At 34.0% G+C, this 27880-nt stretch overlaps 3 protein-coding genes across 4 annotated transcripts; 1 reads left to right on the top strand and 2 right to left on the bottom strand.

Annotated features, from left to right (window-relative positions):
• The first annotated feature begins 5015 nt into the window (after nt 1-5015).
• LOC125202565 (protein EIN4-like) lies at nt 5016-9312 on the top strand. 2 transcript variants are annotated; one of them, XM_048100988.1, is made up of 3 exons: nt 5016-6767; nt 8203-8680; nt 9188-9312. In XM_048100988.1, exons 1-3 carry the CDS (start codon nt 5016-5018, stop codon nt 9196-9198), a joined length of 2241 nt encoding a protein of 746 aa, XP_047956945.1. In that variant the 3' UTR covers nt 9199-9312. The 2 variants fall into 2 exon arrangements, with proteins under 2 accessions (XP_047956945.1, XP_047956944.1); XM_048100987.1 differs by lacking the exon at nt 9188-9312 and having other exon boundaries at nt 8203-8874.
• A 4959-nt stretch (nt 9313-14271) lies between these two features.
• LOC125190193 lies at nt 14272-16595 on the bottom strand. The gene has a single exon (XM_048087453.1). The coding sequence runs from the start codon at nt 16180-16182 to the stop codon at nt 14479-14481; it is 1704 nt and encodes a 567-aa protein (XP_047943410.1). The 5' UTR covers nt 16183-16595; the 3' UTR covers nt 14272-14478.
• A 3835-nt stretch (nt 16596-20430) lies between these two features.
• Nucleotides 20431-20879, bottom strand: LOC125201717 (uncharacterized protein At4g14450, chloroplastic-like). The gene has a single exon (XM_048099942.1). It carries the CDS (start codon nt 20778-20780, stop codon nt 20466-20468), a length of 315 nt encoding a protein of 104 aa, XP_047955899.1. The 5' UTR covers nt 20781-20879; the 3' UTR covers nt 20431-20465.
• Between the last annotated feature and the right edge of the window lie 7001 nt (nt 20880-27880).

Below are 27880 nucleotides of genomic sequence, written 5' to 3'. Positions count from 1 at the left end.
ATATAATACTATCTTTTGATTATTTTTCTTACTTTCCATACTCATAAAATTTAATTTGTGTGACTCAACTAATTGCAGGTGTAGGGGGACATGAAGAGTGTAATTTGTTTAGCTAAACATTAGTGAATAGGAGTAGTTTTTAGGAATATACTTGTTGTCTGAAAACCTGAATCTCTCTCTAATTAGAAGCACACAAACACAGTTAACACAGTTTAGTTGATGCATAATTGAGGTTGGAATAAAAAGTTCTTGCAGAGGACATCTAGAAGTAATGTTTATTTACTTCCTTTGAAATGTCATGTATAGGTGACGTGAAGGTTCGTCGATGCACACTCAAGCTTTACATTAGTATGATGTTATCTGCTTTAGCTAGGCTCTCGCAATTTTGTTCTTGGAGACACCCCAAATGGTTTCATACTAGTGATTTGAACCCGATCGACATGATAAATAATGCTTACACATTTTCTAATTCTCTGATGTGTGATGATTTGAACCCGACATGATATAGAAGATCTCTAATTAATGGGAGAACATAATTACTGGAAATGGCATGAATCACTTGGGAAATATTGCCCTATTTATAGCTTATTGTGATTAATCAATTTAATTACTTTTGAGTTTGGGGGAGGGGATGATTAGGGTTTTAATTGGAGTCCCATCTCTTTCTACTGAAAAGATCGGTCCACCTTATTGATGCGAATCAAATATTCAATCTTTTCGCCTTTAGTATCATGCATTTTTATGTGTTTTTAGACTTACAAATATATTATTTTTCTTCTTAGCTAGGTCGTGGATCGGATTAGAAAGGCGGCTACAACGCACGGACCTACCTTCCACACGGCCCGTGCCTTTGTGCCCAGCCTTTTCGGCCTCAGCCCCACAGCCTTCGCACAGACTGTTGTGGAGAAACATGAAAACTCAGAGAAAAATGTAGAAGAAACAAAGACTACGGAGAAGATGAAGAAGGATAGCAACGGGCCATCATCCGCAACCCAGACACACCATGAATTTTCCGGTTTTCCTTACATATGGTGCTCTTGTGTTTACAATGTTGAGCTAGAAATCTTAGTGTTGCTCTTGGCATGTAACTAAACGGGATGTTCGATTAATTTACTACACGACTAAATTTTCTTTTGGTTCGTTTAGGAGATCATCTAATACTATTGCAATCAATTTTTAAGTTCGTGGAAAATACTGGAATTTGCCTAATTTTATAGACCATTGTCACTAGTCTTAATCTTAATATTCAAAATGGCTTATATCTTATATTCAAATTGGCATAGTTTCGATACATGTAATCTTAAATTGTGGGAAATTAGTTACAAGATCAATGTTCTTAATTGTTACTACCAAATTTAAATTAGTGAGAAATATCATATTTTTGGTCAAAGATAGTAATTGTTGAGACCATTCGCTCTTTCTCATAATTATAAAAATTATTATTGACAAAACAAAAAAATTGAAATCACATATGCATTGTATTTGATACTCTTTTATCTCTCTTGAGATTGCTTTTAGTTTTTCTCTCCCTCTTCTACATTGCATTTAATTATACCTCACTTCACTTTTGCTCTCTTTTCCTCTTCTACAATTCTTTTCTCCAACCATTTTTCTTCTTATTCTCTAAAGTTTAATGCCATAATGAAAGGGACCGACGCAAGTTTGATGCAACGCTTAGTGCAATAGTTGAAAATTGAAATGCTGGGACGACAAAGTCATGATATTAAAAATGAATTACTCATGAATTGACTACTTCTACTTTTTGTTGTTGATGAAATTAATTGGCAGACTTTCCTTTTTAAAAATTGTTATCTATCTCATCATCCTCGAAAAAATCTATGCTGTAAATAATTAAATTAAATGTACATAGTTTATGTGATCAAGTTATGTTTGGTTCATTGGATATTTAAAAAATAATTAATGATCATGCATGAATTAAATTAAGTGGTGAGGGATTTGATCTAGGCTCTAGTTTTTAATAGTGTTATTACATTTTTATCAAATTAAAATGATGGGTTACAAATGTTAATAGAATTGGTAAACAATAATTATTTTATTCATTGGAATTATCACGGAGTATATATCGACAAGTTAAAAGATTTATTTACATGAGACATATGAGGAGAATATTTATTAGGTTCAGAGAATAAGAAGAAAAATGACGAAGAAGATGACATATAGAAGAAATTAGAGAAAAAGTGAAGTGTGGGTGAGAAGGAGAGAGAAAAAAATAAATGCGATTTAGAAGTGGGAAAAAGAGAGCATTAAATACAAGCGAAAATTGCAAATTTAGTCTCGTTACATTTGCGATCTTTATATTTAATTTGTAGATGAAAACACTGAATAATGAATGAGTAATGCTACTATCACAAATGTAAACGTTATAAAATTATATAAATCACATTTTTTTAAAATTTGGAGAGCTAATTATGTTATAGTAGTAATTAATTACTTGATGAGTAAAGAACATGCCATAGTAGAAGCGTGATATGGCATCGACAAAATTGGTGACAAAAAAAAATCTCAACTAAAATGTTGGTTAAGAATTTATTAGAAGAGAAATTGAATTTTGATACAGATTATTGTGACATCACTCGCGTGTATTGAGGTAGAAATTCATTACTTTGGAAAAGAACGAGGTAGAAGAGATTTGAGAAGAAAGTGAAACTAGTGAGAAAAAGTATAGAGAAAGATAAGAAAGAAGATTAAAGGCAAAAATAAAATAAAATAAATAAATAAATAAATCTTTTCAATGACATTAGTACTACTCTCTCTGTCCGCGAATAGAAGTCCCATTTTTCCATTTTAGTCCATCCGTGAATAAGAGTCCCGGTTCACTTTTACCATAAATGGTCACCTAACTCATTCCACTCACATTTCATTTAAAACTAATATATACAAGTGGAGACTAACTATTCCACTAACTTTTTTCCACTCATTTTTCTTAACATTTTTTAAAACCCGTGCCGCCAAGGGATGAGACTCCTAATGGTGGACAGAGGGAGTACAATTTAAGATATTAAAACCTTAAATATAAAAGTAGGGACCAAATTTAAAATTTTCTTAAAATACTCCAATATAGTAGAAAGAGGGAAGGAATATAGACAATTTAGGAGTTCATTTCCTTTTGATAAAAATACAAAAAGTATATACGATTCTTCAATGAACACACGCCACTATACACGTCATGACACCAGATTCATTTTGGTCACGCTGCGGTCAACTCTGATTCAAAATAATTTGAAAGCTACTGCAATCACAAAATTTCCATACTATTAGTAAATACTCCCTCCGTCTCATGCTACTTGCACTTTTCATTTTAGGCCGTAAATTTAAAATTGATTTTTTTATGTAATTAAGTTAGAATTTTAAGTGTAATGAGACGTCACTTAATAAATGACCCCTTAAATTAAACTAACATATTAATTAAATACATTAATTCTAACTTAAACTATAAAAAATTTAAGGAGTTTGTGACATGCCGAAAAGTAAAAGTGCAAGTAACATGGGACGGAGGGAATAAAATAATATAAAAATAAATATAATGAATGTAGAATTAATTTAATCATAAAAAGGGCCAAAAATGACTCACGTTGTGCTCCATCTAAAAAGTTGTACCGGAGAATAAATAGTATCTAAAAATTTAAATTTAATGCCTCCTTAGGGTTTTGGAGGCAAATTTTAACATAAGAATTAATATTAGCTATTTTTCAAATTTTAAATAAAGAAAATTATACTCCATTAAACCTGTGGTCAATATTTTTTTTAAAATATCATTATACATTCCTGAACAATGAAAACATTTTAAAACTTTTTCCGTAATTTAAACTAGTACCCCTCTGTCCCGCTTTAGCAGTCCACTTTTTTGTTAACTTTTTGTAGAAATGATAAAAAAATATAGTTAAAGAGCAGAAATGGTAAATTAAGAGCGAGAATAATATAGAAAAGAGTTTTATCTATATTATTGTCGCTCTTATTTTACTCCACTTTAACTATTTTTTATTATTTTTACGGAAAACATGGTAGAAAAGTCAATGGGACTGCTAAAGCGGGACTGAGGGAGTAATTTAAAACTACAAAATTAATTTTTTAAATGACTAAGCTGTGGGTCCCACCCAACCTCTAAGATTCTCTCTCTACAAAATATAAATAGGAAGTATTTCCACTTTCTTTTCTCTTCTCTTCCGTTTCTCTTCGCCACCTGTTTTCGCTCCGCCCACCGGAAGGAACGCCGGCGCCCCTCTCGCTCGCTCTCCCCGCGACTCGCACAACACTTCTCTTTTACAAATTTCCGCATACAAAGAGAAAAGAAGAAACAAAACGATAGCTAACTTTTTTTCAAAAATCTCGGTGAGCTTCCTGCCGAATCGACTACGTACGGATTCTCATGCGTCTACAGGAGCTTAATCGTGTTTTTGTTTTCGCAAAATTTATTTTCCAGCAGATCGGTCAGAAAAATTTTGAAATGAACCAGCATTTTGGTAGATTCCATATCAAAATTCAGATACTAACAGCTAGCTAATTTTTTCGCTGAATTTCGTCGAGAGCTCTCTTTCAATGATTTTTATCAATTGGCTTTGTAATTTGATTCCTTGAGCAGAAATTTAAGCTTCGTTGCCAACGCAGACGAATGTGTAGAATCCTTTTTTTTTTTTTTGCCTGTTTGAATGCAGAAATAAGATCTAATGAGTGTGATTTTTCAGTTACTAGTGTTCTTATTTGCTTTACCGTGAGAAAATTCTTTATGTGATTAGTTCAATTACAATTGTAAAAGGCAGAAATTGAATATTATAGTCGTCCTTTTTGGATGTTATTGGCTGGTTGAATATTATATGTGAACTTGTATTTTAATGTATTATGAATTCATAGGGTTTCACTTATTTATGTGTTTTGATTCGATCGAATATTTTCCAACAGGGAATGAGTGCCTGCGGTTCTGTTGTGGAATTGTGATTGGAGTGGTCCATTTTTCCTCACAACTGTGTATCTAGAAGCATAACATACTTTGGATGGCAATGTTGAAGGCATTAGTATATCCGTGGCTGTTGTTGCTGCTGTCGTTGTATGTATCCATCGCGGCTGCATACAATGGTTTCGGCTGTGGCTGTGATGAGGAAGGGTATTGGAGCTTTGAGAAAATCTTAGATTGGCAAAAAGCCTGTGATTTCTTGATTGCAATTGCTTACTTCTCGATACCGATTGAACTCATTTACTTCGTTACCTGCTCCACCTTTCCTTACAAATGGGTGCTGGTTCAGTTCGTCTTGTTCATTGTCCTGTGCGGGATGACTCATTTGCTGAATGGTTGGACGTATGGACCTCACACCTTTCAACTCATGCTGTATCTCACCGTTTTCAAGTTTCTCACTGCCCTCGTCTCATTTGCAACGGCTATAACCCTTTTCACCCTCATCCCGCAGCTGCTCAAGGTGAAGGTGAGGGAGATCATGCTGAGGAAGAAGACAGGGGATCTTGATCGGGAAGTTTCGATTATCAGGAAGCAGAAGGAACATGCCACGCGTGTTAGGATGCTGACACGTGAGATACGCAAGTATCTTGATCGCCATACTATTTTCTACACAACTCTGGTTGAGCTGTCAAAGGTTTTGGATTTGGAAAACTGCGTTGTTTGGATGCCAAACTCGGGTAGAACGGAGATTAACCTAACGCATGATTTGAGAGAGAAAAGCCTCCCAAATACACATAATTCAGTTATCCCTATTAGTGAGCCTGATGTGAGAAGGGTCAAGGGAAGTGAACGGGTGAGGATACTTGATCCCGAATCTCCACTTTCTATTGCAAGCAGTAGGGAAGTTGGTGAACCGGGATGTGTGGCTGCGATCAGGATGCCAATATTGAAGGTTTCCCATTTCAAAAACGGCACTCCTGAGATGGTCCAAGCCTGTTATGCTATTCTCGTCTTGGTCCTTCCCAGTGGACTGGGTCGAACATGGAGTAAGCAAGAACTCGAGATGGTGGAGGTGGTTGCTGATCAAGTTGCTGTGGCTCTCTCACATGCAGCTGTTGTTGAAGAAGCCCTATCCTTGACAGCAACGCTCGAGGAACAAAAACGAACACTGCAGCAGGCCAACCGGAACACAATGATGGCAAGTCAAGCGCGCTATGAATTTAAGAAGGTGATGAGTAACGGATTAAGAAGGCCGATGCACTCGATTCTTGGCCTGCTATCAGTGCTACAGGATGAACCGCTTAGTGACGAGCAGCTTCTTCTCATTGGCACGACGTTCAAGGCTGGTAATGTTCTTTCGACACTGATAAATGATGTCATGGAAACTGCAGGAAAGGATTATAGCAGATTCCCTTTGCATATGAGGCCCTTCGAGCTTCACTCTATGATAAAAGAAGCTGCATGCCTCTTTAATTGCATGTGTGCTCTTAGGGGTTACAATTTTTCTATTAAAGTGGATAAGTCAATGCCAAAATATGTGTTAGGTGATGAGACAAGAGTGTTTCAGGTGATTCTGCATATGATTGGTAATCTGTTAAATGCAAGCAGAGGAGGTGGATTTCTTTTGTTACGAGTGCATTCAGCGAACGGGAGTCAGGTGTGGAATGACCAGAGACGAGGCCAATGGAGGTCGAATTCATCGGATAGATATGCTTATGTTAGGCTTGAAGCCGGTATTCGTCATACCAATTCTGGTTCCCAGTCAGGCAACAGTTCTGTGATTCAATACAGTAGCCAGAGATGCTCCGGTGGAGGCAAGGAAATCATGAGCTTTGACATGTGTAAAAAAATCGTTCAGGTTTTCACTCAGCCTCATTACTTTATGAGTACATATTTTTCGTTTACTGATGTTGCTAGAGTCCTGCAAGTCAGATCCTCTATTACATTTTTTGCATGTATAGACGGTTATTGGGTGTTTTCATACGCAAGGTAGATATCTTGATACACAGCCCTAGACATACCGACAATAGAAAATGTTGCGCAATGATGCCATAAAGGATCGAACCCTCTATATCATATTGCACAACATCTGCTATTACATTTTGCATGTATAGACATTTATTAAGTGTTTTTTCATAGCAAAATTTAGCAGATATCTTGACACCTGGCCCTAATCCGTATGTGCAGTATGAAATGTTGCACGGTGATGCAATAAAGGATTAGATCCCCTATGGCAGATCATTACGCAATGTCTGTTATTGCATTCATGAACGATTGTCATTTTTGTTTATGGAAATTCATGAAAATGGAGACATTTTGCATGTATAGACGGTTCTTAAGTGTTTTCATACGTAGGATTCGGTAGACACCTTGACACGTTGCCCTAATTAATACATACAGTATGAAATGTTGCACGGTGATGCAATAAAGGATCAGATTATATGGCATCATTGTGCAACATCTGTTACTGCATTCATGAATGATTGTCAATTTTTTTTATGGAAATTCACAAAAATAGACACATTTTGTTCAAGTGTTTTCATACGCAAAATTTGGTAGGTATCTTCACACGTGGCCCTAATCTGTAGATGTAGATACATGCCGATGCAGTAAAGGATCTGATCCTATATGGCATCATTGTGCAAAGTTTGTTATTCATTCATGAATAATTGTCATGAAGTGTTTTCATACGCAAAATTTGATAGATATCTTGACACGTGGCCCTAATCCGTACATACAATAGGAAATGTTGCTGGGTGATGCCATAAAAGATAGGATCATCTATGGCACCATTGTTCAACATCTGCTATTGCATTCATGAATGATTGTTCTTTTTGTTTAAGGAAATTCTTTAAAATAGTGACATTTTCTGCATGGATAAACGGTTATTAAAGTGTTTTCATACCCAATTTTGTAGATATCTTGATACGTTGCCCTAATTCGTACATACAGTATGAAATGTTGCACGGTGATGCAATAAAGGTTCGGATCCTCTGTGGCGTCATTGCACAACATATGTTATTGCATTCATGAATGATTGTCATTGTGTTATGGAAATTAACAAAAATGGAGACGTTTTGCATGTATAGACTAGCATCAAGTGTTTTTCATATGCAAAATTTGGACGATATCTTGACACATGGCCCTAATCCGTAAGTGTTGCACGTGATGCAATAAAGGATCGGATTATCAATGGGATCATTGCGCGACGTCTGCTATTGCATTCATGAAGATTGTCATTTTTTGTTTATGGATCAATCTAATATTTCCCTTACTCTAATTATTCGAGACAGATGATGCAAGGAGACATCTGGATGGTATCGAATCCGGAGGGCTTCGATCGAAGCATAGTTCTCGTCTTGCAGTTCCAGGCGCGGGCATCCTTTGCAGTAGACATAGTAGAACAGGAGCAATCTATTAAGCGCATGCAATCCAACTCCGTCTTCAAAGGTCTGCAAATTCTCCTAGCTGATGCTGATGCTGGGAACAGAGCCGTGACAAGGAGGTTGCTGGAGAAGCTGGGGTGCGTTGTGACCGCAGTCTCATCTGGATCCGAATGCCTCAGAGCTGTTGGTCCGTCCGTGCCCCCGTTCCAAGTCGTGCTTCTGGACATTCACCTCCCCGACTTGGATGGCTTCGAAGTTGCTGAGGAGCTGCGCAAGGATGAAAGCCGGAACTGGCTGCTGATTGTCGCCTTTACTGCAAGCGACGAGAAAGAGACTAGGGAGAAGTGCTTGGAGGTTGGGATGAATGGTGTTTTGGCGAAACCAGGTTCGTCTCACGATCTTGCGCGTGAGCTCGAGTGTATTTTGCTGCGGCGAAGTCGACGATATAACTAGATACAGTGTTAGTTGATTCAATGAACTAACCTAATTCTGCCTTTTAGAATAAACGCAAAGGCACAAACAAGTGTTGTGTAGCGAATATTATCGATGGATTCACAGTATATAATACAATCAGATAGAAAAAACTATCTGGTTTACATATATTTTCTTCTTTCGTTTTGCACCATTATGTTTTATAATTAATTTCGTCCCTCTTAGGTTTATGCACGAATTCGACACTGAGAGCCGTCGAAACTCAAAATTAATTGACGGATTTTGAAGGAAATTATCTCGGTTGTTAGTATCGTCAATCGTAGATAGACGTCCGAAATTTGGTTTGGGTTAGATTTTCGCTATAGAGAAAAAGTGATTGAGTGTGTTAATGATTGTTTTCTCTTTTTTTTTTTAATGTGAAACGTGACGTCTTTTTGGAAAAAATTGTGTGATTTTACAGTAAAAGTTTAGGAGGTGCTAATTTGTGGGAAGGTTGTGAGATTATGTTACGAATCCAACAACCTCGGCTGCTGCAGCCGCTGCAGAGCCTTCCTCATCACCAATTGACAGCGAAGGAGACGGTGATAAGGAGACGAAGAAGCGTCATCCAAGGACGACGAGGAGGATCTGTCGCAGACCGAGGAAGAAGAGGCAGGAACCAAGGAGAGTACAACAGTCCGGAAGTTGAGACCAAGAGATCAACTCAAGCCGCCGGTTCGCTACCAAAACTTCGTCGCCAAATAGACGACCCAGCTTGGAGCGTGGCGACTTCAGTTAGATAGTTTTAGTAATGTATTTTGGTTTCTTTTATTTTACTTTATTTTATTTTGTGAACTTATTTGAGTTGAGCGCTGTATAAGTTCCGTCGGGTTTTCTTTGTTGGCTCTTTCTCGATGTCTAGGTTTAGGTCGAACCAACCCTAGGCTCCTAGATATAAATAGGGGTATTCATTAATTTCACTATTCAATTTATGAAGAAATATTTTGCCCACATAACTTGTGCAATACACATGGAAACCCTATCTACTGCCGACGGAAGAGACTTCCGCGCCAGCCACCGTTTTCTCTCCGCCTACCTCAAGCCTTGAGGTGCCGGAATCGTGTGTTGTGTGTGATGTTGACAGGAGTTCTTCGTTAAAAGAGGAGTGCTCTTAAAAGATTATTACTACAATAGTATTAAAAGGTAGTTTTCATATGTAAAAATCCTTAAAATTTGTGATTTAAGTTGCAGGTAACCTTATCCTAAAGATGATCACGGTTCCGGAACCGCTGGTTCCGATTTCGAAAATTGTTGAACCGAAACCGAACCGCGAGGATATTTCGCAGTTCTGGTTCCGGTTCCAAAACCGGCGGTTACAGTTACGGTTCAGAACTGCCGGTTTTCTGGTGGTTTTTTACGGTTTTTCATGGTTCCCAACCGCCAGCTTCCGACGGTTTTTTGCGGTTTTAGCTCGATTTCGTGGTTTTTCGCGGTTCCGGCACGGTTTCGATTCCGAAATTTTGGAACCTGAACCGAACCACGGTTCCAAAAGTGACGATTTTGGTTTGATTTAAATCTCACAGTTCCGATTCGGAACCGGAACCACCGGTTACGATTCCGCGGTTAACCGCCCGAACCGAAAACCTTGGGCATCTCTACCATATCCTAAGGAAATATAACTATGAAAATGGAGACACATTGTGTAGTTGTGACTTGTGCATATAATATTATTATATGATGTGTGTGTGTGTGGACGGACTATCATGTGAGAGACATGTGTCTTAGGTTGAGAAGTTGGTTGAAAGTTGAAATAGAGTGGAAGCATGCCTTTTGAATTTATAATCATGATTCATGAACTTTAGCACTGTATTCAGCCCTTATTCAACTTGGGCCCATTCTTTTTATCTCTTGTTTTGTTTTCTTATACATTGACTTCATAATCATATTTAAATAGGTAGTAGCTTTTTTTTTATGAAGGAGAGAATCGCACTTTTGTCCACTTATTGCACTTGTATGTATAGATGTGTAATTTTGTAGATTGAATCCAAATCTAGTTTCAAAAGTCCACTTATTGCACTTGTATGTATAGATATGTAATTTTGTAGATTGAATCCAAATCTAGTTTCAGATGAAGTAATTATAAAGTTACATTGGCAAAGTGTTCTAGAATATACTATATATACAGTTTTAAGAAATTCATTTTGTGAAAAAAGTTTATAGTTTGAAGTGAATATTTTTGACGGTCTGGAAATGTATGGGTGGGATAGCACTCTCACCGCTCCACTTAAATCTCCCAAATGTTCATTATGTTTTACAGTTACTGTTAATTTCGCATGTTCTCAATTATACATGTAGAAGAGTAAAGTGATATTTAGAAAAGAAATATGATTATACAAAAAAACAAACCAAGTCGAATAAAACATAAGGATGGGTCATGAGTCCTATATTTACCAAAGTAATATTTTGAACATTTGTGGAATTTGAATAACAAAAACTCTGCAATTACCAATGAATTAAAGAGTAATTAGTTGAGATAAAGAATGCAGAATTGTTAGGGAGATTTAGAATATTGAACAAAAACGGATAATCTGAAAATCGTGATAAATCACTTTCAGATCAAATCAATTTCGATGGTTCTACCAAAATATTTGATCGGATACAATTCAGAAGATTCAGAACTATAATATGTTGATATTCGAGATTATATTGAACTAGAAGAATCGATCAGGTTTTGAAGAAGACGAACCAGTGCATCTGTTGGGAAAAAACCGAAAATAACTAATTTTCAAAATAAGCGTGCACTCCGCACCTCCAGACTTGTATGATGTCTTATTACGATAATATTGATCAATCAAGTTAGTCCAATTACACTAAAATATCCAATAAGAATGATAGTAGTTGTTGGGTTGAATACTCAAATAAAGGATGATGATTGGAAATGTCTGCAGAATTTAACCATTAGAATTCCTTTCCATAATCAGCTGTCAATCTCTCATTGCTCGTTGCATGAGACTGGTCGGTGGGTTATCTACTTTTGTTCCATTTTCATGAGGTTGGGAAGCTCTTTCATCACTTCACTTGCCCACTTAATTAACATCACTATATTTATAATTTATTATGAGGGGTATTTGGTACTTATTAATTAAATAGTATGATTATAATTATAACTGAATTTGAAGGGTAAACATTTTAAAATAATTTAAAATTTTTGTTTAGTAAAATTAAATAGTTAATACTACAAAACTATGTTTAATTTTAAATTTTTGTTTGGTAAATAATTAGACGTTGATTTTCTTTGTAGAATTTAGGAATCAAGAGTGTTTGTATTGAGTATGACGTCCTGTTCACTTTTAGGAGGTGTTTGAACAGTTCTTTATCATTTCTAAAGAAAAGAAAACAATTCTGATAAAACAAATTTTTTTTAATTTATACTCCATTTCCTATTTAGATGTGGTGTTTGAATTGGTGGTTTGTTATCAATATTCTATAATTATGCATGTTTGGTTTGCTATTTCACATTATATAGCAAATTCTAAAACTAACGACTTGAGAATTTAAATACTACTAGTAGTACATAATTTAACTATAAAATTCAAAATGTTGAATTGAGAATTTTAGAATTAGAATTCAACTTAAATTCAAATATGTGTTACTTCTAGACATAGAATTTGAAATTGTACTTAGTTTTATGTTTCCAACACAATTTTTTTACTAGTTGCACTGCAATCTTTCCATTTATGTCAAAATTAAAGCTTCTTAATTTTTTTTTAAAATTAATAGAATACAATGGGGATACATACTATTTATGTCTCAGTGATAATGGCATGTGTTTTTTCTTTTTTATTGATCTCGTTAATTATAGTCTACTTACAAGGCAATACTTACTATTTTTTGAAATTAAATCGAATACTCCTTCCTTCTCATTATAAAGCTTCTTAATTTTTTGGGCTGCCTCATTAATTATACTCCCGGACTTATAGAGTAGTACTAGTAGGAGAGTGTTATATTGCTAACTCAATGCTTAATTGCTAACTACAACTCAATAATAGCCATTAGATATTCAAATTAAAGGCCTAAATCATTAACCACAAAATATCAATACGATCAACAAAAAACGTCAATAAGGCTATAGGATTAATTCCAATAAAAATCAATAGGGGTATTAATGTCAAGTTAGTTATAACTAACTTTTAAAAGAAATCCCAAAACTTTAAATTCATATAACATATATCAAATTAAAGATAGTTTTATAAGGATTCCAACGATATACTACATGCATATGTTCCGACGTCAAAATTTGAAAAAAAAAATCTAGAATTTTCGTATTTTTCGTACACAGGCTAATATCAATACATCTAAGATAATATGTCAATATAAAGCATATACAATGTCAATCCTAAATTTGTGTTGACATTCTCAAAGCATTGTGTTGATATTTTTGAAACACTATATTGACATTTTCATCCAAAACCCTAATTTGGCGTTTTTTTTTTATTTTTTTCGATTTAATTAATAAAAACGAAAATTATACGTGGTAAATTGTAGACCACACGTTTTTTAAAATCATATGGCCTTAAATTAGTTGTAGTTAGTCATTAAATCATGAGTTAGCAATTGATCACTCCCCAGGTTATATATTTTGAAATTATATAAATTTTATGTATATATGAGTTTTAAAGTGATGAGCCCGGCTTGTATTTTAAGTACATTAATTTAATTAACTCTTAGTTGGGCCAAATTTAATAAGAGTTCTAAAATTTAAATTACCTTCTAAAATTAAATTACTGGTCCTTGTAAAGTATATGGGCCGAAACGATTTATTTGAAGCCCAAATAGCATATAGTATTAATTTCAAGATTAATTTCATTAAAATTTTACTACACTGTCCCTTAAATTTTATCACACTTTAATCGGACACGAATTTTAAGAAATATAATGAAAAGTGAGTTGAAAGTTAGTGGTATACGATTCCTATTTTTATATATTAATTTTATAATAAAATATGAGTGAAAATGAGTTATTTGAATATGAGGTTCACTACAAAAAATGGTAAAAAATGAAATGTGACAAATTTTGTAGGACGGACGAAAATAGAAAAATATGACAAACTTTCAGGGACAGTGGAAGTAATATATTTTATGATAATTAATTAAGCTTAATCTAGATTAAGATTTTGTTAATCTCTATTTTGACAGTGGTTATATATTAAAGTAAATTTTAAATTCGGAATTTTAAGATAATAACTTTCCTACATTTTGTTATGATAATAAAGGTTTCTATACAACGATTCATTTTGACAGAAAAAATTTTAAGTATATTTTTCTAGGAAACAAATTCGAACTATAATTGAATAACCTAATTATTTCATTTTCAGATATAACAACTTTAGCCTAATTATTTCATTTTCAGATACAACGTTAGCCACATTCATTTTCAGTACTTCTTCAACCACTGAAAATATCAGATAAAGATCTCAGCAAAATCAGAAAGCTGAACTACTTCCTTAAAAACGAAAGAAACGTTACAACTACATTTATTTTACTTTTAAATTACAAAATTAGCAGATTCATTCTACAATCATAGTAAATTCAACAATGTATGATATCAACACAACACTCAAAAGTTGTTTTCACAATAGGGATATTTTTTAGTCACAATGGTAGTAGTATTATCACCTACATTTTATCATACATCTGCAGATGGTAATAAACCTACCATAATCATAAATAAAATTAAAAAAACTGCAATAAAAAACCATGAGCAAAATAAAAATCAAGAAAATGAACCACTCCTAACTTGTGATTGCCACTCCATGCACTCTTCGAAATCGAAACTACTCGAACAGTCCAGCAACGCGTTCTGTTGCTGTTCGTACCGACAGATATAGTTAAGACCGACGAGCACCTCGCTCAAGACGGCCTCTGTCTTCTCCCGGTCAGCAAAATATATGGTCTGAATCAAAAGAACGTTTTTCCTCGTCACAATCTGCTGCTGCTCAAAGTTGCGCTCGCTCTGCCACCTCATCATGTTATGCGCGAGAGGAGCAAGCCACTTGAGCACCAGGTCGAGCCTCTCCCTCCAAGCGTGGGCGAGAGGAGCGTCGTAGATAGCCAAGTCTTTTACGTAAGACTTCAAACTATACTTCAGAGTCATTCTCAGACTCGTTGGGAGCATCTGATACAGATCGTCCCTAGCCTCGTCCCCTACAAGATGAGGGTAACGCAAAAGCTTCTCCAACACGATGATAACGTTGGCATAGTGCAAGGCTAATGCAGAGGCTCCAACACTATTAGGAGGTCCACGAGCAAGGAGCCTACTCTTTCTCGCAAACTTTAAACTGCTCAACAAACTTCCTTTCGTCTCGGCTTCATCTCCACTATGGATGGCATGAATTGTGCTATTCAAATCAGTTGCAGCAGTGATAGAATCCGAAACTTGATCGATCCCATCATCATAAACGACACGCTCATCATCATCATCATCCACTTTGGAAGCAGAACTACTCAAACTCAAACACTCCATCAACAGCCTCCCCCGCCCTATGCAGCAGGCAGCGTTGTAAACCTCCGCACAAAACAAGCCTCCTTGGCTCCCTCGGATCCCAAGTTTACCACCTAAACTCGGGCTTTTCTTCTCCACCCTCTCATCTCCAACTTGTCCTGAAATGGCCGAATGAGAACAGCCATCGCTCTTATTATCCGCAACAGACTTTGTGGAACCATCAACATTCCCCCTCCTCGAACACACATCTCCAAACACAAAACACAGCCGAGCAAACACCGTACACACGGTCCTCGCCAACAGCTCAACCACCTTATCATAAGTCAAGTTCCAAAGAGAGACATCTCTCAAATGCCTCACATCCTGCTTCTGCCACGCCAGCTTCTGCTCATAAGCCCTCCTCGTCTCCTCGTGCTGAAACTTCTTCACGGCCGCCTCCATCTCATTCATCACCTCCATCTCCGCGTAAAGAGCCGCCGTGCTGTTCACATACCTCTCCATCCTCCTCACCATACCCTCCATATCCCTCACAAGAAAACTCACCTCCCTAAAATCCACAGCCCCACAAACAATATCCCCATAAACGTGCTCGAAACCCTGCAGCGCCGGGATCGTGCATTTCTTCCCTAACCTACACACCACACCAGCAACCTTGTTCAGATCATCCAGCTTCTCCTCCACAACCAATTCCAATAGACGCTTCTCATCGCCACAAACAAGACTCCTAACACCCTCAGACTTCAAAACCTCATTCTTGAGCTTAGAAACCTCGTTTTCAGAGAGGGAGTTGTGCAAGTGGATGATCTTAGACATGGCATTAGCTACTTCAAACGAGAGTATACCTATAATCTGCTTATTATCACTAGGCCCCTGTTTTGCGCTGGGCGATTTTGTCAAATTCTCGAGATACAAAGCGTGCTTTAAATTGTGGCTCACCTGATTCCCCATCTTGAGCAACCAAGGCTCCGCCACCATCTCCGCCGCGAAGATCCGAATTCGGCGGTGTCTCCAATTCAGATCCGGCCCGCCATGGGAGATTCTCAATTGGAGAAATTCAGCGGCCAAGATTGAAACTTTTGGTGCGAATTGGGGGAGTGATGTGCTAGAAAAGGTTGAGAGAGGCGTGGATTGTGCGTGCGCGTGGGTGAGGCATTGAGCAAGCGTGAAGAAAGGGGAATTGAGAGGTTTTGGAGGGGGGAGTGGAGCTGCAATTGATTGATGAGCACAAGCAAAAGAAGAATGGAGGGAAAAGGAAGAAAGGAGTGTGGTATTTAGATTCAATTGATTGGGATTTTAAGGCCACTTTTGCAAATGCTGTGGAGATGGATTTTGTAATGATGAATTTGGAAAAGGAAGAGAGCGGTTTGAAGAAGGCGATGATGATGATGGTCCTATGTTTATGAGGATTTGGAATATGAACATTTCTTGCTTTTTCTTTTAGAAAAGAAAAGTTAAAATTCCCGATGACTCGAACTCTCGACCTGAATGGAGTAGACGTGTCTTACCAATTTCTTACTTTTTTTATTTTAAATTATGTAAATCAAGTTTTTATTGTACACGTTCGGGTTTAAAAATCATATTTAATGATATAAATCAAGTTTTCTCGTGTAAATCAGACTTAATCATGTGATATCATGTTACATCATGTCATATGCAGATTGTGTTTAGGGTTGAAGGTTGCAGATCGGGTCAATTTTGGGCTGAGAATTTCCTTAACATGTCGGGTTAGGTCTTATTGAGTTGAGACGATATCATGTTGACCTATAACGATCCAACCTGCATGATTTGTAAGAAAGAAGAGGAGAATGGCAGTTCAAGTAACGTCAGTGTATAGTGAGACTCACATTATTATTGGTGCTTAATGAGTTGTAATGGTCGGTCACAGTGGTATAAGTTACAAATAAATTATTGTATTGAGTTCGAGATAATTTTTTATAAATAGAAATGTTCATATTTTTATGTGTTAAATGAAAACAAAAAATATATATATTTTTATTGGACGATTGGAGTATAAAATGTGTATTACAATTGTTTAGATGAATATGTAGGAGTGGGTATTGTACTTGGTCAAAATAACTAATCAAATGATCTCTCATTACTTTGCAATGCTTTTTCCTCGTTAAGTTTTAATGGTGTCAATAATTTATTTCATTAAATCAAATTTGATATTGAAATGATATTAACTTATCATTTAACGGTCAGTATCATTAAAGATCACTGATATCAATACTATCTTGACATTGATTTTTGAAGGTTTTCAAAATTTAATTAAGATTTATGGCCAATAACACTTTTGTCACACCGTTAGTTATTGTTAGAGATTTTGATATTGACTAACCAAATAGGGTAAATTAAGAAGGTGATGATGATTCGATAGTTTCTCTTCAATAGGGCTTTGTATGGTTTATTTACCAAAAAGAAACTAGGAATTTAAACATGTATGGATTGAATTTATACACAAATTTCATTTTCTCATAAATTTTAGTCCAGTTACCTTGTCACGGTTCAATGATAGTAGCGTAAACAATCGATTTAACACAATATTTTGCAAATTTTTGAAATATTCACATGACTTTTATGGATTAATTAGGGATGGAAACAAAAAAAATGATAAAGAATCAACATGTCATGGTAACATCCCTTTCACAACTCAACTAATACTAGATAATAAAATGGGTGTACATGGATTGGATTAGATGATGACTTAGTGGCATATTACAAGAAAAAAGACAACTTTTTGGATGGAAAGCTAGTCTAAATAATGGATTAATATTGTAAAAAAGTATAAGCAATTGTTGGAGTTGGTGACTTTAGTTGTCATAACAAAATAATGTTCCCATGGAAACATAGGACAAAAGAGATCCCAAGACAAACAACAAATGACCAAAATAAAATACCTACAACACCTCACACATATATACTTTTAAAACTTTTGATAATAATATAGTATTATTATTGTGGATTTGGCTCAACAACTGTCTTTCACTACTCACAATGTTCAAAACTTGATGCAATCTAGCATGTTACTATAGTGGGTTTTTTGGCCTAAAAAATCTAAGAATTGGGTTTTTGTAAGAGTGAATTGTTGGTTATTGGGATGGAGTGTTTTCTCTTAGCTTGCAAATGTGATATTCGATTTTTTATTTTATTTATTTTTTTTTTCTGATATGGTGGAACTCATCGTGATTGTGTGTAATGCATGCTTCCTTTGTGCGGCTAGCGATATGCTTACAACTAATTTTCTTTTCTATTTTCTCATCTATTCCTTTAATTTTAAAAGATTAATCACTTTTTCTGTTTCAATTTTCTCGTCCATTCGACCATATAATTTTTTTATTAACTTAGTTGTATTGAAATGAAATTACAGATAGATGGAGCAGTAAAATATATGATAAATAAATTATATATGTGCACACTAATAAAAGTAATGGAGGATTTTTTGAAATTGAGTTTGTTAATTTCAATTTTGGTGGATTCTCGTATGGTTTCTCTTTTGTGGAACGGGTCATGTGGTGCATTTCTTATATTCTATACATGACTGAATAATTATATGTTTAATTTATTACTATTGTTCATTAAAATTCAGGACAAGAAGTGACCACATATGTCAATTATGTGTGGTGTTTAATACTTCTAATGTTGTTCATAATTATTTTGTCGTCCGAATTACGTGTGATTCTACAATTTCTTGACGATCTTTTCCCCCTATTTCTAGACATAATTTATAACTACAGTTTTCTTTTTCTGTTACACATCAAATTATATTATCCAAATTCGAAAAGTATCCCCATTTTTCAAGTTACTTGTATTTCTTCATATAAATCTCACACTTGAGTGGTGAGAAATATAGACTTCTATGCTTTTATTGCAATTTCTTGTGATTGTTAAAGTATGTCCCAACAACATGGCCAATACTAGCATTTTAGATAATATTTGTATAAAACAAAATGAATATAAATTCATGACATCTACTGAATTCACCCTTCTAGCACTTAGAATTTGGTTTCCAACAAATTTTACTTGTTAGAAAATAATTCATTGGTATTTAAAATTTCACCATAAGAAAGTTCATGTCTTCCTACCCTATTGTAATTCGATAGACATATATTTTAAATCACGATGGATATATACATGGTTCCTGGTGGAAGGAACCTCAAAATTAAGAAATAAAATTAAATGGCGTTACGCCTATGTAATAGTGATGAATATGCATTTCAAATATTGTTGGTTTGATACGAGCCCAATACCTCAAAATACAGCAAGCCCAATAGACGATGAAGTCATTGTCAAAATAAAGCCCAACGTCGCCCAAAGCGAAATGTCGGATCGTCCCGACATCTGCGAGATTATGTTTGATCTCATAGGTGAGTCGAGCACGTTAATTTTTTTTGTCGAATTTTCTTTGTTGATTCTGGCTCGATTTACATAAAAGAGTGGAACCAAATAGATTTAGAGTCTATATAATAGTCTTGTTATTAGGGTTTAATTAAGAAATGCAAATTATTTTATATCTCAACCTTAATTTTTTCCTTCCCTTCGTTTTTCTTTATGCCTCTCTAGTTACCTACAACCTCAACATCTTGTCAACCAACTCGACCGACGATCCTTGGGAAAACTTCATTGAATTTGGCATTTGGAGTTCCATCAACCCTTTAGTGTGTTTTGATCCTTTGGGCTTGAGGTTTTACTTTCGTTCTTCATCCGTCTTTCATTGTCAGTTATGACCGTCGCTTGACCTCTGCTTACGACAAAAACGACCTTCTTCATTGTGCTCAACTTCACAAGTTTTATTTCATGGATCTACCCTAAAAAAATGCAAATCAATGACATGGGCTTAAGTTATGCTATTAAATCTATTGAGAGGCCCCAATCATAATTCTTCAATACATCTTTATTACCGTCATATAATTTGTTTGACATAATTAAATATCATACAACCAAGCAAAATTTGTTCAACAAACACTCCATTTTCAAATCTATGAATTATTCAAATTCAAAACCTATGAAATGGACTTGAATTATATTGACCCTCTCTCGAAGCTTCGAGTCTTTTCTCGTGCCTTCGTCACATAGATCGCATCTCAATGCTCTCCTTCCATTTTCAGATCCCATATTTATCTCAATTATAAATATTGTTCAATTCCTAAATTATATATTTACCATAATTCATATCAATAATTAACACAATTAATTGCAAAAAAAAAAATAAAAAAAAAAATCAGGTAATCAAAAAAATTAAAAAGATAAGTATATAGAAATCATCCTAATCTCTCAGAAACCCCAATCTGTACAAAAGGCATAAACGGCGCCGGCTCATAGCCGAACGGCGCAGCCGGATGCTGCCACTTTTTCATCACCACCACCGGCTTCTCAGCCACCGCCGCGGCGGACGTCTCAGATCTGACCTCCAGCGCCGCATCATCGGAGGTCGGCGATTGAATCAATGGCGACAGAAGCGGAATCGCCGCCTTCCACTCCGGCGCAGGGCCGATCTGCAACGACGCCGGCGCTCTCCTCTGCAACCTGTTCGATTGCCGCCGCGCCGATGACTTCCGATCGCCTGAATCCGCCATAATACCAGCTGAATTGATTGAAATCTTCGAAGAATGGAAGCAATTTTAGGAATTGATTCTCTTTTTGCTGAAGCTTTTTTTGGGAGTGAGTGAAGAATTGGTGATGGAGAAATGGAATTGGGGGCGAGGGTTATATATAGGCGGCACGTGGCTCGCACGCTTCATGATTTTGGTCAAAGGTTGTTAATGTTCCTTTGACTCGAGTGGCCAATGAGCCGTTGCTGAACTGGCTTGGAATATTTACTTTTGGTAATTAGTGGAATTACTTTCTTTTTTTAGAAGTACAGTATAATTTAATTATTAATGAAGATTGTTGCAATTATTTTGAAATTTGAATAGTTAGGAGTGGTATAATTAATTTTCAGAAATTTGATTTGAGTGTTGAATTAGGCAATGTTTAAAAAAACTGGACTACGAAGCGAATCAGCGAAGGTTCAACTAAATTTATCGATGGTCGAGTCAAAATTTGGTAAATACTATAAATATAAAAGACAATTATAGTATAACACAAGTCTTGAATTTCAACAATCTTAAATTCCAATGAATCTATTATATACAAATAAGTTTAAATTAATTACAAATATTTTATCACAATCTTATATATTAGTACAAAATATTGAATTTTATAAACCCAAATCATATAGGAGTATATGGTAGTATATTTTTTAGTTCTCATTTCTTGAGTGTTAATGTTTCTCTAAGTCATTGTTAGAAGTTAGAACTACATAGAAGAAAAAATTAATTTTTAGAGCCAATCAATTTTTAGATGCTTAACGGTCCAACTGGTGAATGATTTTCATGTCTAAACCAAACTGGACAATGCATCAATCCTGATCGAACCAGTCAATCTCATTAATTTTTAAAACATAGAATATTGCTCTTCTATACATTACAACACTATATAACATCAAAGCATTGTTTAAACAACTTAAAATATACCACATGATAATTCATTTATAATATTATTAATGTGTAGTATTTAGATCTAGAGATCTTAACGAGATCTTCTAAAATTCTGTATATCAATATTTATCTTTTTTTTTATCTCAAAGAGTGTAATTAACCTTTTTTCCTTGTCCTTGTTGTTACATTAACACTCCTTTCCTCAATATTAAATGAAATCATTACTCCTTCAAATGATTCGAGTTTACAAAATGAAAAAGGTTCACGTGCGTGTCATTAATTGAAAGAAAAAGGTTAAAAGGATAATAATAGGATGAAAGCGCCACGCCAACCAATTGGACCAAAGCTTCAACTACTTTCCAACAGAATGGATAAAGTTTCTTTGACCACCCATTAAATTGGTCCAAAGTTTAATTAAGTACTATTTAACCTTTGCACATGTAATCTCAATTGCAAATTGCAAAACTATCATAAAGTTTGGTCAATTTTTTAGTTAATTTCACCTTTAAAAATTAGTTCTATCATAATTTTAATATAATTTTTAATTATAATTATTTAAAATTATAAAATTTGGTCAAATTTGAGTAAATCTCATAATTTTTAAATTGGAATATGTATTACATTATGAAATTTTAATTTTTCTCAGTAGTCTCATTAATGCACAAAATGTCGTCTTTTGATGATGTTCGAAATGGCCTGATTCAATAAAATAGATACTTTTCTTTTAATTTCCTTTATATTCTTATGTTTTTTTTATTCTATTGAAACAATGTCGTTTTTAAATATTACCAAAAGACATCGGTTTGTACACGAATTGGATAAATGAGAAAATTGAAATTTGGTGATTTAAGTTTAAAAGGTTATAGAACTAACTAAAATACGACCAACCTTCATTATTCAAAAGACTATTATTCATTTCTTAATTGTAAATTGAATTGGATTAGGGAAAATTGTGTATGAGGTGAAAATCGAAATTCATGAAATTTATGCAGACATATAGTACTATCTTACTCATAAAACTCATGGGTTTAAGTTTGAAAAACATAGAATATAAGATTAGGCTAATGCATTTTGGCTTCCAGATCATAAATAATTTTCCTCAAATCTAAAACAATGGGTAGATGGAGAAAAATTTTAAAGTTATAAAACCATCTTTTTTTAAAATTGTGAGATTGGTCATAAATTGACCAAATTTAGTGGTTTTTCATGACAATATGCCTTAATCCTACTATCATGCGCATTAAAAGGTTCTATGTCCCGTCCTTTACCAATAGTTTAGTGATAGTTGACACAAGTTTTAATGAAAATCTCATATAAAAAAAAAGTAATTGGAGTATTTGTTAACTGTGGACTAATATTTCAGTATGGCTAAAGTCACAATCATATCAATCACAATTAGGTACCACTAAATGTGAGTAGTACAATTTTAATACGTCCCTTGACATATTAAGTGAGTTTGATCAGTGACAGTTCATCCACTTGGACCCAATGTATCCTTAGTAGTAGGTTTTACCAATTCAACTTATATTTACTCTTCACTAAATAGAGGTAAGAAAAAATTTAAATGATGCAAAAAGATTGATGTATAATGGAGTAGAACTCTTTAAACTGGTGTGGTAGAAATTTTTTGAAGTTAAGAAAATTCGTCTAATAAACAATTTATAAGATGTATTGCTATTTATTAGTACTATATTAATATTACTATGTTAATTGTTCGGGTTCATTATTTTAAATTATTACCAAATTTATCTTGTTTATTAGATGCGTCAAGCTACTTCTTATATTATTTGTTATTCGGATCCATTATTTTAAAATATTACCAAATTTATTTTGTTTATTAGATGCATCAAGCTTCTTCTCATATAATTTCTTATAAACAGTTTATAAGATGTATTGCTATTTGGATTCATTATTTTAAAATATTACCAAATTTATCTTGTTTATTATATGCGTCAAGCTACAATGAATTGATTGATTAATTAATTAGTAAGCAAATTTTACGAACAATTTATAATTTTGATAATATAGGATTGAAATGTGACGTATAGTGAAGGATATGAGGATATAATCAATTAAAATGAAAGAATACTAATTTTGAAATTTATTTTTTCTTGTATATTAAAGAAGATCAATAATAGTTCTTCATTTATTCTCATAATAATTCAAACTTTCAACTTATTGGATTGAAAAAAGAAAATCTTATCAACTAAGTTGCATTCCATCGTCGTAAAGTCTTGAGTTTGTTTACTGGGATTAGAGGTGAAATGACTAGTTAGTAACGGCATTGCTATATAAAAAATCATATTGACACGTTATGGTATGGGAACAGACGTTAACGGTAAAAATAATAGGAATTGTCTAGAAATAATATTCTTTCCGTCCCACTACTACTGGTTTGTTAGTTACACAATTTCACATTTATCTTTCAACTCTGCTAAATATTTTTGGTTGAAAGTTTTAAGTAAATGAAATCGAACATCAAATCTTCACTAACGTGGCAATTTTGGGACCTTTATAAACAAAGGTGGGAATTTAATGCAGTTAGGTCGATTTTGTTACATATCACCATTGTCAAGTTGTGGCTATTGCACATGCACCCATAACAAGTCAAAAAGATTGAGATAAGCCTGTTTACTTCAGGAAATTGGGTTAGTGTAGTGTAACTATCTGATTACTACTACATTCATATTTATGGCAATTTAATTTCCTTAATCGAAAAGGACGTACTTGTGAAATTGTTCAAATAGCACTTAAACAATTTTCAGATTAATCCATAAACAGACGGTTGGTTTAGCCCTATTAATCACATTTTTAGTCCATTGATGACTTTTGATGCTGAAAAGTACTTAGGCCGGAACGGAGGGAGTATATCATATAACAAATTAAAAGTTGATATGCGATATCATAGTACTGATTGAGTTTACGATTTTCATTATAAGAATTTCAATTTATTTTCTTATTTTACAAAATTTAATAGGAGTATATTTTAATTCTTAGATTTTTAGACCGTACGTCAAACTTCAATAAAAAAATTACTAGTTAGTTACGTATTTTTAACCCATTCATTTAATATTTTAAATCTGTATAGTTAATACTTGGTATTTTTTTAAAGTATTCACCCTATTATAAAATAAATTAGCAGTAGAATATTTTAAAATATACTTTATGAATTTGTTGCATACTTCATGTTATAGTGGATCAGTGGCGATTCAGGATTGATAAACGGAAGGGGCAAAATATATATTAGTAGGTTGGTTTAGGGCGAAAACGACGTCGGGGCAAAAGGAGGAGGCGGACATAGTAATTTTACGTCCGGATGAGAAGAAATTAGTTGCATGGAGGGGGTGACCACCCCCTCCTGCCCCAGATCCGCCACTGTAGTGGATTGAGATAATGAGGTATAATTTTAATAAAGAAAATGAGAAAATATTAACTTATGAAATAAATTTAAATATTAAAAAAATTCATAATTGATTTGATATTTTATTTAGAAAATAAGTCATTAGTACTCATATAATTTCCTCTTGGAGTTATCGCTAATCACATCAAATGTTCAACTAGTAATTATGAAAATGTGGAACATTTATAGCTAATGGTATAAAAAAGAACTCAATATATATCACAAATTATGTCCTTAAATAACTATAAATATCACTAGTATGAAAGGAAAAATAATTAAAATTTATTTCTACCACTTATCCGCAAGACTTGAGACAATTTGAGGATACTTAATTTAATTTTCCTAATTTGATGAGTCATAATCATGCGTAGAAGAGTAGGAATTTGGATAAGGATAATTGATTAGATATTAAAATAGCAATTAGGGTATATTAGTCATAATATAAAATGTACTCCTGTTAAAAGTAGGGCTGGGAAAAAATACCGAAATACCGAAATACTGGCCTTATCGTATCGAAAAAATACCGAAAATACCGAATTTTCGGTATACCGTGACTTTCGGTACGGTATGATACCTTACCGAAAGATTCCGGTAAGGTAACGGTATGAATTTTCAAATACCGCGGTATACCGCTGCATACCGAAATTCGGTATATACCGTAAATTAAGGTATATACCGTAAACTAAGGTATATACCACAAAAATATAAACACAATTATATATAAAATATATTTTATATATTTTTAAATTATAAAATCTATCATAAAATATAAATATAATTATGAATACATTATATTTAATTTATTTTTAAAATTATAAAATATAAATAATATTCTAGAAACTTTAATTTTTTATTTTAATTGATGTTGAAAGTCAGGTATACTGTAAAAGTAAGGTATACCGAACTTCGGTACGGTATACCGAAAATGAGATACGGTATTGGTATGGAAATTCGTCATACCGAAAATAAGGTATATCGAAGTTCGGTATACCGAAAACTTTGGTAAGGTAAAGGTATGACTTTTTCGCATACCGTATTTACGGTAAGGTATACGGTATGGTGGTTTCGGTAAGGTATACCGTACCTACCCACCCCTAGTTAAAAGAAACATAAGGATATGCATGGAGACATGATGTCTCTAAATCACGCCAAAAAAAAAATCAAACATTAACTATTCAATTATTTAATTCTAAACGAAACAAAATACATTAGAGTAGATTTTTTTGTTTGATGATATTTGTTCACACATTAATGCCAGCTCACGATCTAAATAACATATTGTACCAAAATTAACCATATCTATTCCAGACATGGTCATTAGCTGAGAAGCACATAGCAATAGAGAAATGATAATTCATGCAACGTTTATAGTTTCATATATAATAATCAAAGTGCCAAAATCTGGATAAAAATTTGATATTTTGAGCTATGAAATTCACAAATCCTAGTCTAAAGAATGTTGACATTTATTCTTGAAGGAACATATATAAGTTGTTTCTTTGCAAGCTTCCTTGCCATCATTTCATCATCCATTTGATTTCGAGAAATGCGATCCCATGGCATATTCTTATATAGCTCGTAAGATCGTGGATCCACAACTATTCTCTCTAGTGCAACACCGTGTCGCACCAACAAACTAATCATTTGAAGATGATTACGCACACCACGATAGCCAAAAAACTCTACTTCCTTGATGTGAGAATAAGCCCGTTGAACTTCGTTATTGTTGTTAATCTTCGAAACATCATAATCACTACCATTAATCAAGTAATCACTATTCGCACCCCACAGTTTATTAATTATTGCATTGGTTCCATCTTGGTGGTCAGCCTACAAAGTTATTAATCAATAAAGTAATTCATCTTATCTATTATATAACCACACTAAGTAAATCGAAAGATATTCGAAACAGAAAATTTTTGAGAAAAATCAGCCAATCCTCACATTTAAAAAATGATCAATTATATCGTAATTTTAATATTTTTTTTTATTTATGGTAGGAATTGGGACAAAATTTCGTATGAAGTAGATGTCGTGATATTATAAATTTGCGAATCTATTACTCCCTCCGTCCACGAAAATTAGTCCCGGTTTGACCGGGCACAGGTTTTAAGAAATGTAATGGAAAGTGAGTTGAAAAAGTTAGTGGATTGTGGGTCCTACTTTTATATATTAGTTTTATAATAAAATGTGAGTAGGAATGAGTTAGTGGAATATGCATGGTCCACTACCAAAAATGGTAAAAGTGAAATGGGACAAATTTTAGGGGACGGACGGAAATGAAAAATTGGGACAAATTTTCGTGGACGGAGGGAGTAATTCCCATCATTAGTTTGACACACAAAATAAAAATGACCAGCCACCTTTATTTCACTATCACTTCCACTTCATGCATAATTTCGAACAAATTTTCACATTTAATGAAAATATCAAAGTTATGATATACTCTCTTCGTCCACGAAAAATAGAGCACATTTACTATTTTTGGTTATCCACGAAAAATAAGTCATATTTAAAAAATGAAAGTTTTCAATAATTTTTCTCTTATTTTTTTTTCTTTCTCTCTTACTAAGGACCCCACATGCCACTTACACTATTTCTCTCTTACTGTTTTTCCTTTATTCTTACTTTACTAATTCCACATTAAAACATGTGTTATTCACAATGTGTCCTATTTTTTATGGACGAAGGGAGTACTACATTTGTATAAGCAGAATTTAACTAAATCTTAGAAAATGAATAGTAGAAAACGATAGTTACCTCTAGGACAAATTTTTGTAAACAAGGTGCCAGACTA

The sequence above is a fragment of the Salvia hispanica genome, chromosome 1 (genome assembly GCF_023119035.1).
Source record: "Salvia hispanica cultivar TCC Black 2014 chromosome 1, UniMelb_Shisp_WGS_1.0, whole genome shotgun sequence".
Classification (NCBI taxonomy): domain Eukaryota; kingdom Viridiplantae; phylum Streptophyta; class Magnoliopsida; order Lamiales; family Lamiaceae; genus Salvia; species Salvia hispanica.
The sequence above is the reverse complement of the archived record's forward strand: the minus strand, read 5'-3'. Positions and strand labels throughout refer to the sequence as shown.